Source organism: Coptis chinensis, chromosome 8 (genome assembly GCF_015680905.1).
Source record: "Coptis chinensis isolate HL-2020 chromosome 8, ASM1568090v1, whole genome shotgun sequence".
In the NCBI taxonomy this organism is placed as follows: domain Eukaryota; kingdom Viridiplantae; phylum Streptophyta; class Magnoliopsida; order Ranunculales; family Ranunculaceae; genus Coptis; species Coptis chinensis.
In genome coordinates, this window is record NC_141463.1 from 95,196,942 (window position 1) to 95,215,206 (window position 18,265).

The 18,265-nt window shown below is 35.6% G+C and overlaps 1 protein-coding gene across 1 annotated transcript; it reads right to left on the reverse strand.

Annotated features, from left to right (window-relative positions):
- Positions 1 to 1,109: 1,109 nt before the first annotated feature.
- LOC147484699 (F-box protein At2g26160-like) lies at positions 1,110 to 16,334 on the reverse strand. Its single transcript, XM_086579796.1, has 2 exons — positions 15,212 to 16,334; positions 1,110 to 1,282 (listed from the first exon to the last, which is right to left on the reverse strand). Exons 1-2 carry the CDS (start codon positions 16,332 to 16,334, stop codon positions 1,110 to 1,112), a joined length of 1,296 nt encoding a protein of 431 aa, XP_086435922.1.
- Positions 16,335 to 18,265: the final 1,931 nt, after the last annotated feature.

Below are 18,265 nucleotides of genomic sequence, written 5' to 3' on the forward strand. Positions count from 1 at the left end.
AAATATGTCCGTCTGTATCAAGCAAATGATTTTATTTTCTTATGACATCTTGAGAGAGAGCTCTTGGTGCATCACAAATCACAACAATAATTTCTTCTAATTTGAAAGTATATATAGATACAGTCGAGGGGGCTCTCAATCTTTCGCACACAGAATAGAGAATCATCCACGGGGGATTCAATTTACATGCATCAATCATCCCGTTTCTTCGTGTCCGCTAAGGGCCAAATCAAGTGGACCCTATGTAATAATGCAATTGAAAACAGCCAAATTAGGAGCAAATCCATCACAGAAGTCCTGTCAAGGTTTTAAATCTTAGTTGTATTAGGAACATGGTTTGTTCCGAAGCCTAAAGGTGTAGTTGGACACTTGGACAAGAAATGCACACCCGTACTTTTCTAGGGAAGGATATATATTATTTATTTTTTTGGTAACTGAAGGATATATATCTTGAATGAGTTGAATCAAGAAATACTTAATTGATGTTGTCCATTCACTCCATTGGAGCATGACCTAAACCAAGTAAGTGTTTGACTGTTTGACCCCTGGAATCACCGTCAAATTGATGCCCCTTTAAAATTGAAATAATAATGGAGATTATTAGTTGTTGGCTCATGTTGTGATTTGATTGCTCAACAAAGAAATAATCTGGTTCCAAATCTGAAGCAAGAGTAAATAAAAAGAGTCCAATGAGTAGGAAACCTTTAGGTAGAAATTGAATGCAGTTTACATGTGTTAATTTATTCAGAAAAGAGGTTTAATTGGTACGTAAGTTGAATGGATGGTTCAAACCTTGAATTTGACATTATAGAATATAAATGACATTGACTGAGTTTAGTTCATTTGAGCCTAAACTAAAATCAAACAGTAAGAATCTTCTGTTTATTTTTATTTATTTTTTGGAGAATTTGGTGCTCCTTTTCTATGGCAGTATGACTCGGTACATCTTGTAGAGATTGCAGTTACAATGGTGCCTCATTAGAATTAATGCATAAAACATTTGAATTGTTAAAACAGTTGGTGACCGCCGGTAGCAAAGATAGACTCATCCATCCGGTAATTCCCACTCCAAATCCGCATATCAATTTCCACGAAGTACATTTTAAAATTTAAAACCACTTTCCAAAGGTATGCTCCTGTTCAAACTTCAAACCGAAATCAACCAATATGGCTGTAAGAGCAGGAGCAGGAGCAGGAGCAGGCACAGTAATGTTGAACAAGACTGCATGGACTGGCGTGGGTTTGTCCTTGTCGTAATTGGCAATGAAATGTACCGAGTTGGCTACTTTAGGACAGGTAGGGAAATAGAATAAATTCAATGATTCAAGGGGATCTCTCCTTTGAAATGTTGAATCGATAGCAATTGCCTATATCATCTTATCGGAGTGTTGCATATATATGCATGTCACTGTAGTATTGGACGCAATTGTGTTGAACCTGATTGTGACGCTATACCCTACTTTCTGTGATCGATCATTGCCTCAATGCCCCATCCCCATATGACATGAGTCGGATAAGTCTTGGCTCTTATATAGTCAGCTACACTTTTGCGCCATATATGAAATAGTTATAAAAGTTGAATCAACTACATAAGTCACGCAGTGAAAAAGTTGAATTATGGGAACTCAAAGATAGCAATCTATTAATTTCCTTATGCTTTTGGTGATTTTGTACTTTTAAGTGATGGGGTGCATATTCTACCAACATGAGTGGAGCCTTTTTTTGTTATATGCTTTTACTAGTATGATTGTGCTTATGTAAAGCATTGTTGTCTTCCTTACAGTAATGCACATGCACCAGCACCACAGTGATATAACTGTGTTTGAGTGATTAATGCCATATCACCAATAGGCAATAGCCAAAAGATCATCAAAGGTATTTCATATTTTCATCACTATTCGCTAACCAAAAGCGACATATACATTGAAAAGCCATACACATGTAAGGTACGGTTTTCTTTGCTTCATACTCTCTATCTCAATCCTAATTCCATGAACCAGAATTTCCAATTATATTGATTGGTTTTGCATCTTATCCAGACTAAAGTTAGATCGTAGCAACAATATGAATTTTAGATATCGGAACACGAGTTCACCAAAATACTGCCCAAGTTGTTTTAGATATAGTGCTTAAAAATGCTTTTTTTGTTTCTTCCCCTAGGACAGAAGTCTATATTCTACAGCACAGCATTATGACCGAAAACGTATTCTGTAAATTGGACTTCTTCAAAATATTAATTAAAGCAGGTTTCAGTGGGTGCAGATGAACTGGAGTAAATCCAAATATCAGAAATGTTCAGTACAATTGAAGATATCACACTGTATGTTATATCCAACCACTATCCAATTTGATGGCAATATCTCAATCTCTAATAGATTTTGGAATCCAAACAAATAAGACTTTGGATCACTCGAGTAGTACACTAATGCAACACTACGACACTAGAGTATAGACAGAATGCCCTTCCCTTTTCTACAGTCTAGTTTACTCGATCGTTTTGTCTGACATAATTACATGAACAAGAATTATTCTTTGCATTCCAGTTGCCTCAGAGTCACAGGCGCGCAATACATCCCAACTTTTGAATAAACCCGTGCCAAAATTGTTTGGAAGGCTAAATGTCCGCTAGTACTTAAGGAAAGATTTGTTAAATCTGCGCCAGAAATAAAGAGAAAGAAACTTGAATTAATGATAGGGTACCCTTAATTATATCTATCATCTAAACTGAGCAAGTTACTGTGAGAATCGGAGGCGAAAGTTTGCTTGGAGTGAAAGAAAATAGTGAAAGGATTATTAGGAGGAAGTGAATTCAGAATGACACATTTTTTTTTTTTTTGGTGATCAACTGACATTATATATATATATATATATATATATATATATATTGAACTCAAAGTGGAACATGTACATGAGTTCTATCTGCCTCCACGAAGTCCATTAACCAACTAGGTGGCAGTGTAAGCCACTCAGAACGTGGAGGGAGATTGTGTCCATTTGATGCTAAACAGTGTGCAACACTGTTAATAGATCTACTGATAACTGATTCACTTAGTACAGATAAAGCAAAATAGATTATAGTCTAGTTGTGCATCCTCCAGTATATTCCTTGAACGGCTTAAAGTCCAAGAAATGTTCCATGCCTTCCTTCCCAATTTTTTTTGAATTTCCTTCACTTCAACCTCTAGTTCGATTGAGTTGCTGAAACTCCTGCTCCACTCGATTCCTTGCGGGGTTCCTTTACATACAACCTCTTCGACAGACCCAACTCTTAGTTTTTGCAGCGATAAAAATACCTTTGTGATCCCTTAAAATATAACTTAAACCAAACCATTTACTGCCCTTTTTAAAATTTGTTGCTATGTTGAGTTTCAAATTCCCAGGTTGCGGGGGTTCCCAAACTGCTGTTAGAATAGCGTGTGGCCCTAAAACCTGGTCTTCAAGGTTGAACTTCCGAATGTAGTCGTTAATAATCAGCATCAAAGAAACCCCATTAGGTTTAGAATTATTAAACAGAATTTTACATCTCTCTAACCAAATGTGCCATGTTATAAACAAGCATGCTCCTGTCCAAAGCTTATTATCAATGGGCCAATTCTTTGGTGGACTATACCATAAATCAATCCACTCTTTTACGTTTAAGTTTTCATAAGCACTTAACCTAAAACACTAAGGTGTTGAATACCAAATATTTCTTGTAAAGGGGCAATGAAGCAATAGGTGTTTCACAGATTCAATAGCAGTATTGCAAAGCAAACAAGCTTTGTTAGGTATATAGAAAATAGTACTAAGGTGTTCTCTTGTTAGAACAATGCTATGGTAGCACTTCCAAGCAAAGAGAGTGGCTCTAGGGCTTAAATCATTCTGCCAGAAAGCTAGGTTTGTGTTATAACTATAAGAAGGTGCAATTCTTAAACCTAACCTGTGATACACAGATTTAACACTATGTATCCCAGATTTTGTAAGATTCCATTTCAACACATCAACCAGATTTGATTGGGGCAGGAATATACTTCGTATCTTTAGAGAGGTGTCTAAGTCAAACAAATGATTTAATTTGTCTATATTCCAAGACCTAGTATGCATATCAATAAGATCAGAAACATATATATATATATATATACAGTTTGAGCAGGTACTTTACCATTAGGTAGGTCTGGAATCCATGAGTCAGACCATACACTAATATCTTTACCTAAACCTACCTGCCACACAGAGTGATTTTTGATTATCATGAGAACTTATTGCATGTCATGCCAGAACCAAGAAGAGCCTCTTTTAGGTACAGAATGAACAACATTATTGTGAGGGAAGTATTTACCTTATAATTGTGTTGAAAGCAGAGAGTCTGGTTTAGTTATAATATACCAAAGGATTCTACTAAGGTGAACAAGATTGTTTAGCCTCATATCTCTGATTCCTAGTCCTCCCCCTCTCTTAGATTGACATATGAACCCCCAGTTTTTCAAATAGAGGGGGTGTTTCTTACCATTATTAGTTCCCCACCAAAAATCCCTTTGAATGCCATTTAGAGTTGAAGTAACATTTTTTGGTAAGAGAAAAGTACTCGTATGGTAAACAGGTATAGCAGAAGTGATAGATTTTATAAGGACAGTTCTAGCTGCTTGAGAAAACATCCTACTTTTCCAACCAGCTATCCTAGTGTTCACTTTGTCAATGAGATGATTAAAAATCTCAGACTTTGGTTGCCCAAGGAAAAGAGTGGAACTAAGATATTTTTCTCCTATAGTGATCTTCTTCATGTGTAACAAGTTCATTATACTAGTACTTTCATTAGAAGGCAAGTTTTTGCTAAAATGGATGTCTGATTTCTCATAGTTTATATCTTGACCAGTGATACTACAAAAAATGTTAAGAACATCCAACACGGCAAAAAATAAAGACATCATCCGCAAAAAGTGATTGTGCAATGGGGTTGCTGGTACGAGAAATCTTAATACGATGTATCTTATTGGATTGAATATGATCATTCAACACTCTCGACAAAACTTCCATGCACAGAATGACACATTATGCAAAATGCAACTGCATACCCACGACAAAACCTTAGATTTACTTTCAGCTTGTAATCAGAGTAGAAATTATCAATATCAAAATCAAACAACTCCAACCTTGATTTTCGAAAAATACATGACTGACATATTGGAGGTTTTGGTGGATATGTTCCACAAAAATCGATATCGCACCTCCGCTCTTCCGATTTATGTTGTTGATACATCAAGATTTTTATGCTACTCTTTAAAATAGAATACTAATACCTAAGATATTTTGGAAGGATAAGATTTGTTATGAATCATCTGGGTGCAAATGTTTTATCCCCGCATCCCATCTCCTTAAACTATAAACATATAAATAGAGGAGGCATTTCAATAACAACAACCAACAACAATTGAGTGTGAGTAAATAAGAAGTCCAGGGAAGAGTTCTTCAACTCCTTCAAGCGTCTTGTATTTTTCTTGGGTTATGACTGTGTATGTGTGTTTGGTAGTATTTACTTTTTATCTATATATTACTCTCTATACTAAAAAATACATAGTGCATTCCATGCGAGTTGAATTGGAATAATTTGGAAGAAAACAAATAGAGCTACTTCAAGTGGAGTAGAATGATAAATTGGATATCATTTGGCGCCGGTTGAATTGGTGTAATTTAATTTGGAAGAAAACAAATGGCACTACTTCAAGTGGTGTAGAATAATAAATTGGATGTCATTTGGTGCCGGTTGAAGTGGAGTAGAATTGTATGTATCTCTACAAAAAAATTGGATGTCATTTGGCGCGGGTTGAAGTGGAGTAGAATTAGATGGTTCCAAACTATGCAAATTGAAGTGGCATAGTATGTTCCAAATAATTGGATTCGAAAATCGTACTCTATCCTTAAAACACTAATTTTTTCCAGTTTTAAAGATAAAAAGTGGACTACCATTGGATTCGGCCTTATAAGCAGTGTGCTGAGCGATTGTTCAAGTGTCAAAAGCTCACAACTCACAAGCAATGCTCAAAGGCTACAAACGTGACATACAGTTGGAATAGCAATTTGTAATACATTTTTTGTTTTTTTAGCATAAAGATAACGTAACTATAACAGTATGTTTTAAATAACGTTTGAAATTTATCTATAATCAGTGAGACTCCTGTAGGTGACTCATTGTTGAGATACTAGGAGTTAAACATAGGCAATTACTAGTTTCTAGGTAATGGTTGCAAATCATTTGGTTTGTCCGGTAAACAGGCCTCTACTATTTTGGGGTCGTAAGGAGTTAAAAGAACTTCAGAAGGACACATCACATCTGTCAAGATATATGGAATACAATCAAGTTTTGGGAAAATATGAGTGTTAGGGTGGTCCTTTATGTGATGAACCTCAACCTTATATCATTCAAACATAAACACGATGCTCATAATTGATTTCACATTTTTAGATAATGGTATGTAGTGAAACTTTAGCTTCAAAAGCATTCAAAATGATTCTAAAAGTTTTCCTCTGACTCTGCAATTTGCAGTAATTGATCAGGATCAGGATCTTCGTCGTCATCATCCTGCCAACCAAACATGTTAAACTCCTACCCCATATGTCTTCATATAACATTATCTCATCTGGTCATCTCAACCTACACTTCTCTATGTGGAGAACCTAATGCACCAAAGCTATAAAACTCAAATAATGAATGCTGCATCTGGTACTGCTCGTAAATCCCATATGGGTATTGGAGAAATAGAAGATATAAGAATATAATATTATTCTAGATGAGGACATTCTAGAATAGTTGAGATCATAAATTGATTTGACAATAATCTTGTTATCATAGTTTTCTTATTTGTTGGCTATCTATATAAACCCATTTAAGGGATTGATGTAATCATCCTCATTTTTTTCTCTAACGGGGTCTAGTGTGTGTATAATGGTGACAATGTAGAGCAGAGCTTATGTCAAGAAAGTGTTCATTTAGGACTACTCGATATTGAGTATGTGTTCATTCAGAATAACCCATTTGATTTCAATAAATTCAGCTAAATTATTAAAAACGAGTTGAAAATAATAAAACCACAATCCCAAATCAAAATATTAATCCAAGCATACAAAGAAATCATAATTCAACAACATAATCATATCTCTATTAATTTTTTACAAAATCCAACAATTCATGTTTAACAATATAACAAAAAGTAGGAGGATCTAAATGGAAACAAAAGCAAATCAAAGATAGGGGTGGTTGCAATACATACAATTCAATATAATATCAATCAGAATGAGAATCATAAGGATCATCATCAGACGTTGAAGAAGAAGAAGAATCAGAAGATGAATAAGGATAAAATGAATCAGGTGGTGGGAAACAAAAGAAAGTCCATAAACAAAAAGCAAGACGGCCTAATTGTTGTAAAGGTAAACAACAGATGAGATCTAATACTTGTTCACTGCTTAATCTTTCTGGATTGCATGCTATGAATTGCCATACATGTGCTGATATTTTTGCAACTGTTACAACCAGAACACTGTTGAATACCATCTCTCCCTTTATTTTCTTCTCCAACTTTTCAATATTTGGGTTGGTGAACGATCAAAATCCTTTTTTTTTCTGGATATATATTTGTGGAATAGTTTTCCTACGTTTCTGCAAAATGGGCTTTCTTCTCAATGTGTTGACTAAAGCCCTAAAGTTTAAACTATTGGGCTGGGTCGGGCTGGAAAGAGTACCCAAGTATAAGGGGGTGTTTGGATCTTATTTATTTATTGCCAAAAAGTGTTTATTAGTGAAAAAAACATTTTTTGAAAAAATTAAAGTGTTTGGTTTCTATTTAAAAAAAAAATACTTTTTCATCCAAAAAACACTTTTTTGTCCCAAAAACTTGTTTTTCAAGTTAAAAAACTATTTGTCTTTGAAGAAAACACTTTGGGTGCTAAAGGCAAATGAACTCTCCGGATGTTTTAGACTTTAGTGATTTATATGACACGATATGCCAAAATATATCAAGAAACATAGTGCGAAATCTGATTTGATAAAATAGCTTTTAAGAAAAATCACACCCAAACATATTTATTGAAAAACTGTTTTTAGAATAAATACTTTTTCATAAAAATGTTTTTTTAAGAAAAAATGATTTTTTGAAAAAATGAGAACCAAACACCCACTAAACTTTTCAGGCTGGTCTAGGAAATTACTTTTCGGCCCATAGTCCGTGCATCTAGGCTGCTTGTTTCCCAAGTTAGTGTATCTAAATTCTCCTCATTCGTATCATACTGAAAAACCAGTTCGTTTCAAAATATCTAACCTCGCCAAATATTATGTTTCTCATTAATTGTTCACAAAACATATATGCATTAAAGTGGTCCCACCATATTCTATTCCACAGTGTACCATTATAGAGTGTCATGGATACTGAAACAGCTCAAACCGGAGAAGTACTCGAGATTAAATCCAGTCCCTGGTCTGTCCCGTAACAAGACAATTTTTTACTAGAGAGAAAATGGCTACTCACTCTGCTATCGTAGACACATAGATAGATATAACGAGGTGTGTGGGGGATATCGCACCCCAGAGATTAGAGAAGCTTCACTACCACATAACTAATTGCCTATAAAATTTTTCAAACTATAAAGACTTCCCAAACCCCCCCCCCCTCATATTTTTTAACAAACTTTCACTACCGCACTCTCAAAATTTTCACAACTATAATGAAAATATAATCAACAAAAACAAAATAATATGAAAAAAAAACAAAAAAACAAAAAAAAAACATTATAATAAACCAACGTTTTTTTTATTTCTCCTTTTGCCCTAACAAAATTATCATCTATCATTTATTTTGAGTAAAAAACCATTAAAGAGTGACAAATATGTCTTTGAATGTTTAATAATTTAATTAGACTAAAACAAATAGCCAAATGCCCTAAGCCCAACCAGTCAATTTGTATAATTCTAATCACCCATAACAAATCCGTAAGCTCTCCATCATTTCTTTCACTCTCAATTCTTAAACAAGCGCCAGACCTCAACCCAAAAACAAAAAACAAAAAACAAAAAACAAATTCAGAAAAGACTTGCGGTGCAGCTTGTTGTACACTTGTCTTAATTATTTGTAAAACATACTCGTTATCATTATCAATCAAATTTTCACTTAAAAAAAAACAACAACAATAACAACAACAAAATAAGGTAAATTTTTACTTTCAATATTAATCTTTTATAGTTTTCTCAACATGATAGTAGAGTTATATAAACTTATAACATTATAGGAAGTTAACAATTTGTTAAATTATTGTAGACTTGTAAACTAGATTATATAGATATATATAGATATAGTAGTATCAATTAATGGATTAAGTGTTTAACTAGTTAATTTCATCAGTCCATATTATATTCTTAGTAGTCAATGCACTCTAGTTTTGTGAATTTAAATAAATGCATAATTTTGTTTATCTTTATTGTTTATACTTTCTGACAAAAAAAAAAAAAAAAAAAAAAAAAAAATTGCATACTTTTTTTTTGGGGTGGGGGTGAGGTGTGCACATAATCTCGCACCCCCTAGCTTCGAAACCTGGCTTCGTCCTTGGGTAGACAACAATACCCTTTCTTTTTCAATATTTTTTACTAAATTTTATTTAATCCATTTTTTATACTTATTTTCTTCTAATCGTTTCAATTTCTTTTTGTGATTAAGTCTCATTGTGAGATGGATTTCCGTTGAGTCTACTGCAAGAATGTCGCGTATACTACGACTGCTGTGAGCATACACTATGCAAAGTTCGGTCATCGGGAAACTTACGAGAACAGTATAGGTACAACTTACTGTCTAAAAAATTACTTATATTTCGCTTTTCCGATATTAGGGTTTCTATAATTCAAGAAATATATATATATATATATATATATATATATATATATATATATATATATATATATATATATATATATATATATCGCTCGTTCAAGGTGTATGTGTGTTTATTATTCTTTTCTTTTGGCGTCGGGTTGGTGTGAAGTATTGCCTTTGCATGCCTCATTACTCTCATTTATAAATTATAATAATTCATTATTGGAAAAATTTATGGTTGCTCAACTTGAAATATTGTTGTTTATAAGTTTAGAGGTGAATATCGACCGTTCATAATTATGTTGTTGGTGTTGCAGGTTCTTAGTGAAAGTTGCTTCTGAATACTTTGAGGAGATGAACAAAATGAAGATGGTTGATATATTTGATATGTAAAGATTTGATTCTTTTTTTTTTGTGTAAATGTCTTCTTTTACACATATACGTAGTACTTACTGATATTAAGACTGATAGGTTGGTTTTATGATGTTTTATTGGTTGATACTTATACAGTTATACGATATTATGACTGATAGGTTGGTTTTATGATGCTTTATTGAAAAGATTATGCCAGGTCCATAAGTCCATTGTTACAGTTTAATTTCGTTTTTATATGTTTCATTTTATGTTTTTATTTTTATATAATACAAGCCTCTATGCACGTGTCCAAACACGTTTCCGACTTTCTCAAGGAGCTCACCTATATTTGACAAATGTCCAAAAAAAATTAGAGTTTAAAAAATTGCGAACTACCAAACATGCCCCTATAACAAAATAAAATTACAAAACTGCCACCGCGGATGTAAAACAAAAACACTATTGCTCAGACTCCATATTTTTTTAATTCTTTTTTTAATCAAGAAACTGGGCTAGAGAGTATCATTTTTATAAAAAAAACAAATAAAAAATCCGACCAATATTTTTTTTGGGTTTTAATATCCCCTGTATTATTTTTATCCAGGTAAGTGTTTTTTTATAGAAATTTTTTAGAATATAAGCTTTTGACTCGAGACCAGTCTGCCACATGTTATTTTTTAATAGCCTTCATGGCTTATCCGATGGGAAAACCTCTATAACAAATTTGTGAGAATAGGCTAGTATTGTGTGTTGTGTACCCAGCTTGTTGGAGTACACATTAGAATCAGAGTTTGGTTTTTCCATACTCAAACCATTCTTTTGTATGTTTCTCTTTATTAATATATTTAAACTTACCTAGCAAAAAAAAAACTAACCCCTCTAGCTTAATTTTCTGGTTTTTTAATACTGTTTAGATATGGGCCTATGGGGAAACATTGTGTTTTGTTTATCTGAACTGGACCATGTCTTGGGCCGGAGGCCTGTGAACACTCTACCTGAATTAACTTCTCAAATGAACTAGACTGGGAACCGAGAGCCCCCCAAATCACAATGCGACATCAAATTGTGACAGCCCGACTGTTCAATAAATGTATGCGTTTGCCCTGACCCTGGTCCGAGTCCAATCCAGTTCACCTTAGGCTGAGCCGTTGAAGTATATTTCCTTCAAACTCGATGATTGCTCAATTCTAGCCAAACGTGAAAGAGAAGTTCATAACTAATCACCAGAGTTTCAGACTGAAATCCAAATACTAGTACTACACTACTACCTCCTATTACATATTAGACATACTAGATTTCTGCACGATTTTAGGAAAACTTAAAAAAAAAAAAAAAGTTAAAAAACACAGCGCCATTCGGCCCCCTCGCCTACGGCTTTTATAATGTAGAATAGATTATCCACTTCATTGGATACACACAATCTTCACTTTCAGTTCATAAATGTGATAAATTGGCATCTTATTAATAACGTGTAGTTTAGCAATGCAGAAAGCAATCAGATTATTAACTTCCATAGGGATGTATTATGCATCATGACATATGCTATTATCTCCCAAGCGGAAGCAGCCTTAGGTTCAACCAATCCTAAACGATGTCTTAATCCTGAACCAAGTAGGTCTAAAGTATCCCTCAAACGGGTGGTTTCTTCATTTGCATATAAATTCCGAAGAAAACGTAAACCTCGCCTTCTCTTCTTGTCTTTCCCTTCCCCCCTTGCTTCACGTAATTGGGCAAATTATAATTAATTATCTGCTTCAGTCAATAATACAACTTGTTCCCGGTCATCCCAAGTTTGGTTTGTAAAGCTCATTTTGTGTTGGTCGTGGTTTGTGTCAGGCGAAGGTTCTATCGTTCAATGTGCTGTTCAACGATTATCAAACTATAGACTGAATAAGAGTGAAAGATCAAAGACGATGAAGTAAAGATTGACATGTTCTGTGAACTCACAGGACTGAATCAGGTAATCAGCTTTAGATGGGGCCTTAATTAGACATTCAACTTTCATGGAATGCGGTGTCCTAGAATGATAAAAGTATTTTCAGATTGAACTGTAAAATACTTAAACTACACATGGACAAGGTATATCTCATTTCGAACAAGGTCTCAGATGAAGAGCTCGTTTAAACAAACTTCAGTCTCATTCAAAAGAGCTTGGTCCTGAAATTTTAGATTATTTTAATAAATAGGACTTGGGAGTTTATTCCAAATTAAAGGATCTGCAGCATAACTAATCTCCACTCTAATCTGTAACATCTAATAGAATTATTTTTTAACAAAAAAAGACTAAGACATCAAACACAAGATTCCCAAGTACCTAACAATGACCTTGAGTTTGGACCAGAGATCAGCTGAAATGTAACTTCTCAGCAAAAAGAACCTCCCATGTAACTTCTCTGCAGAATTTCATCAATGAAATCTGGAAATGGTATCACTCTCAACACCCCCCTCAAAAGAATAAATAAATAAACTAGTATACCACTGCGGGGTGGGGGGTGAGAAGGGGTGGAGAATAACACTACCAAGTCCCCAGACACCCTCCCAGACACCCTTCGAAAAAGGGTGGAAACTGGAAAGTAAGGCAGTCCCTACTGATAGTTCTAAATTACAAGATGCCAAAGACAAACAGCTGCTCATATTGAGGCTGTTCTACTAAAACCATTCCAAAAGCCAATACCAGAAGCAGGCCATCAATTCTATGCTAATATCCTCAGGCAAGATAGTGTCCAGCACTAAAGATCTTGTCTGCCACTACTCCCCTAAGGCCCAAGATCGTTCGCTTTGCTCACTCAATAAACTAGTATACTGTATTGCAGTGGGGGCGTGAGTGGAGCAGGGATTTAGATCAAATATCAACAAAAATGAAGACCGCATAATAACAACGCGACATTTTCACATTTTCACACTTCTGCGAAATTACCATCCTAATAATACCAACTCCAACACTTTTGTATCAAGGGTTCAACCATTCTAACCCTAAAACTAAGAGACCAAAAATAACCATTCTAATGTTTTTTAGATAATTACAACTTTCTCCAACCAAAAAAATACTAACACCATTACTTCGACCAACACTCAAAACAAGTATTCTCGTTCTTAAAAAAAAAACAGTAAATACTCACATAGGAAAATGCAAAATAAATAAATAAATATATTAATGATTAATCTATATATATATATTACACCATTTCGTATGATTTAATGATGAATGCAAGTATTGTAAAAAATATATATATCAATTTGCTTCACCAAAGTAGTTGAATCATTCAAGAATCCCAGCAATATCAGTCAACAATACCAACTTATCCGCCCCAAGTGCGCCACAGTATCATAATCTGGGTGGTTATTGTAAAAATTATGAATCCCCAAAACAGTAGTGGTATCGAGAAAGATGATGGGGGTATCAAGAGAGAGATGGGGGAGGGCGAGTAGAGATGAGATGTGTAGTAGAGACGGAGATGAGATGCGTAGTAGAGAATGAGGACAGTCAGACAGAAACCTATCAAACAACATTTTGGGCCACACATGCCCCTCTAGCCCAGAACGTTCGCTCTGCTCACTGGATAAATAAATGAATGAATATAAAAATGAATAAATAAATAAAATATTTTAATCACAAAGTACCCCTGCTTGTCTCTATAATATCACCACAAAAGAAACGTGGAAACCTCTACTATGAACACCACCTTCATTTTCTCCATAAGCCGTCAATAATATAAATTTCCTCCCAAAATCATATTTAACACATGAAACACGCCTATAATATTCGAACCGTGTTGCCTTTATTGTAAGAAAATCAGAGTCATGAATGTAGACATCTCTAAGCCATCCTCTGTTTTATACAACAGGGATAATAACAATTGTTCCTAAAGGTTTAATACTGGCTAACCTTTGCTGCTAATAAATCTTGAGATACAGCTGATGACCGATTTATCTCGAGATACAGCCCAAAATCACTGGGAAGGGGCCAAATTTCAGGATGTTGCAGATAAATCGATGCAAAAAGAAACTAAGAACCATTCGAACAGTTTCCCTTGGCTGAAGGCTAATGTAACTTACAAAGAAATTAGAGATTTAATGTGTGAACCTCCTCACAGCATCGATGAACAAGCAAATGCCAGGCCCACAGATCTCACTAGCTAGCACTGACGTTGTCCCCAGTTAACCACCTTGGACTAAGTCGATTTTGGTCTTAACTTCCAAGCAACTTCCTATATTTGGATCGAATCCATGGTCCATGAAGATAACATACAGACAAGATAACATATGGACTTAACTGGAGTTGAATGTAAGAGACACAACCTTAAAGAAATTTATGCCCATGTCATACAACCTTGATGGAAACTAGTCTAACCTTCCCTAGTCCTTTCACTAGAAACTAGTCCGTTCACTAGAAAGGTAGTCTAACCTTCCCAAACGCTTCCTCCTGATACTAGTCTAACCTTGATGCCAAGTCATAGTCTAACCTTGATGCCAAGTCACCAATACACACAAACGCTTCCTCCTGCTCTAAAGAGCATCTAAAGAAACTATAAACGACCCCAAGAGCATCTAAACTTGCATTCCCCCCAACCTCCCCTAAATCCATTTCACTCATGGATCAAGCCACTATGTATAATTAAACTATCAATTACATCATCACACGCAGTAACACACATAAGAATATATCAAAACACAATCCATAACTATTTTAGATTGAAGTGCAATGCTACAACGAGCATATAAAAACATATAAAAAAATGCCATTAACCAAGTAAGAATTTCTCGTACATCTAACACCTTCGATATAAAACTATCAATTGGTACACAGTGGGTCGTTACATTACAACACCCAGATAATCTATATAGATTTATTAGCAAACGCAATAAGTTAAGGTTTTATTAAATGACACAAAGTACACGAATAAAGAATTACAACTCCGTCATTTATTAGGGATTTATGGAATACCATAAAGGACGCGGCGAAACAAACTTAGAGTATATAGGACAAATTTTCTCAATAGTACATGTATCTAGATAGAAAATACCTTTATCATGACCAGTGAAGAAGCTATCAAAGTCATCATCAGAAAAGTAAATGCAGTTCCTTTTACATCCAGGAAAATCAGATGCAACAACAGACAAAGAATTATTAAAGCCCACAAACAACGCACAATCGCCTAGATCTTTAACTTCCACCCAATTCGGGCCACTAAAATCTAGCTTGATGATAACAAATTTTTGAGTGAAACGATAGCTTTTGCCCTCAAAGTCAGGGAAAATCCTTATTACTAGCAGCAATTCATTGGAAGATTCCACCAGATAATTGTTTTCGGCATTAACGTCATAATCTTTTGTTGCTGAAATAACGAAAGATGTAGTGGGCACAGAAGAACCATCAGCATCATCAAGGTTCTTGACAACATCAACCTCTCCAGTGTGCCGTACAGCATAAAAGTCTCCTTTGTAAAGCGTAACGTCGGAGTAATATGCAGTTTTACCTATTACTCTCTTCCACTTACTGTCCTTTCCCGGCCTACAAAAGTACAACTGCCTGTAAACCATTGGGATAGCGATAACAACAGTAGGTTGAGAAGAATTAGTAAGACCTGGGGAAGTAACTGCCTTGTATATGTGAAAATCACGCATGTAGTCTGAGTTAACCTCAGATATATTCTCAGTGTCATCGAGACTCTCCTGCAGCTGATAAAGGAAGCCTTCTTCCTCCGAGAATCGGGTACCAACAGAGTAAGGAAACTCAGTAAGAGCAGGGAGTTGGACTACCTTTCTAGTGAATGGATGCAATAGCTGCATCTCTGAATTCCCATGAACTGTAATAAACCAACCAAAAGCAGTTCCGCAGATACGACGTCCTACTAACTCCGGTATCTCAAGTTTATATGTCAATCCATCCAATATACTGAAAAACCCAAGGATGCCATCACTACAATAATTCGGGTCTCTTCCTACATTCGGATCCACATAATAAGGAACAATGAGCCATGGCAGACGACCTTTGTGGCGGAGAAACGAGCCCGAAAGAGAATTCCAAAACGAGCATACAGAACTAAATCGGATCAAATCATCGAGGGCAAGACGTTCTTGGATTTCATGTGCGAGATCACAAAGCAATTCACTCCAGCCGCTAAAATTATTCATTGAAATTTCCATCGTCAGTGATATATAAGGAAAGACTTGACAAAGGGACTTTATATACACCTCTGGCTCTGCTGCGTAATCTACTCTGTTTTCCAATTCCTTTATAAATACAAGTCTCTACAAGTTTGGACTTCGGACTTATAACTCCATACGGACTAGGTTGATCCGTGAGCCGAACTCTTGGAAATAATTCCCATAGTGAAACTTTCCAAATTTGGATAAACTCATGATCTTCTCGCAACAGTTGTAAATGGGTGGGAAAGTTATTTTACTATTTTAAGTAAAGGGGTGTGTGTGAAAAGTAAAGAGTTTGGGACTTTGGGGGCTAGCCCCTTTGGCGGGTATATATCATGGGCTCTATTTTTCGAAAACGGAATTCGTCTCTCTCAAAAAACAATACTGACGAGAAGAAGAAGAAGGCCGATGACTCAATTTTCATGATAGTTGGAATTCATGAAAAAGGTAAACAATCAGCCGTTAATCATCTTAACAAAGTTTTTCAGGTTATATCATTAACTATATTCAGTTTTTATTTAATGGGCAATCATTGTAAAGTTTTCCAAGTCCTGCAACAAAAGTAGAGATGTTCATTGACAATCCCAATATGGCAATATGGCAATACCTGCAGGCTGTCACCTAACTGAGATTCTATCAGTGATACAATAATCCTCCCATGAGCTCATGGTGGATGCCTGTAGTATAGTAGCCCGTGATTGTTAAATTGCTATAACGTATGTACAAGAGTTGGTGGCTTATGCATTCTTAAGGACATATGGGTGGGAACAAGACTCAAAATATCGAATTTGGTGAATATTTCGTTGTACCTAAATGTTGGGTTGTTGGAACCGTCGAGCTTTGCTCCGGTTGTCCGTATACCACACTCGACCTTTGCACCTGATGAAGAGAAGAGCCGGCCAATCCATGGCCGTCCTTCAACAACGTCTGGTTCGAAGAAGAAGCTGGCCTCGCGCCACCTAAGCACTTTCTCCCCATGATCTAATGAAGAGGGCGCCAAGGCCACTCAATGATAAATACCAAGCTCCAAGCTCTGCGGCCCCAAGCCCATTTTACTTCCCCTTTGTCTATGTACACCTATATAAAGGAAATAGATTAGGGTTTTGAAGAACAACTTTGAGAGATTCATTTCTAGGGTATTGTGGGAGCTCATTGAGCTAGGGTTTGAGTGAGGCCTCTTCTTATTGATTCTTGATCTCTTGTAAACTCTCCAATCTTTGTTATAAAGGAAACTCGGCTCTTGTGTGTGGATGTAGGTAACATTTACCGAACCACCTAAATCTCTGTGTCTCTTTGCATTGTTACTTCCATTATTATTGTTGCTATGGATTGTGATGATATTGTAGTGGTTTTGCTTTGTTGAGGTTGTTGTGATAACTACCAAAGTCTTGGGTGGGTGATTTCCTTGGTGTGAGCTCCAAGTTGAAATCATTTGGGATAGAAAGTAGCTAGATTGAGGTGTGACCTTCTAGTGAAATCTCCCAACAAGTGGTATCGGAGCACGGTTTTGAATCATTGGAACAAGGTGTGTGAGGAAAAACTCCACCTTTAGCATTGAGAGCTAGGTGTTTGAAGAAATTCCTCTGAGAGAGTCTCCACCGTTGTTTTGGTTCAAGATTAGTCATGACGACCGAAAAGGAAAAGCTACAAGATAGAGAAGTTTGATCGGAACAAACTTCGCTATTGAAGATGCAAATTGAGGATGTTCTCTATCAAAAGGATTTGATGGAAACATTGATATGTGAAGCCCGATGAGATTCCGCAAGATAAATGGGATTTACAAGATAGAAAGGCCTTGGCCACAATCCGATTGAGTCTCTCAAGTCGCTGGCCTTCAATATTAAAAATGAGAAGACGGGCGGCGCCTTCATGAAGGCACTAACGCATGTATGAAAGCAACCTTCGCCGCTTAACAAAGTCTATTTGAT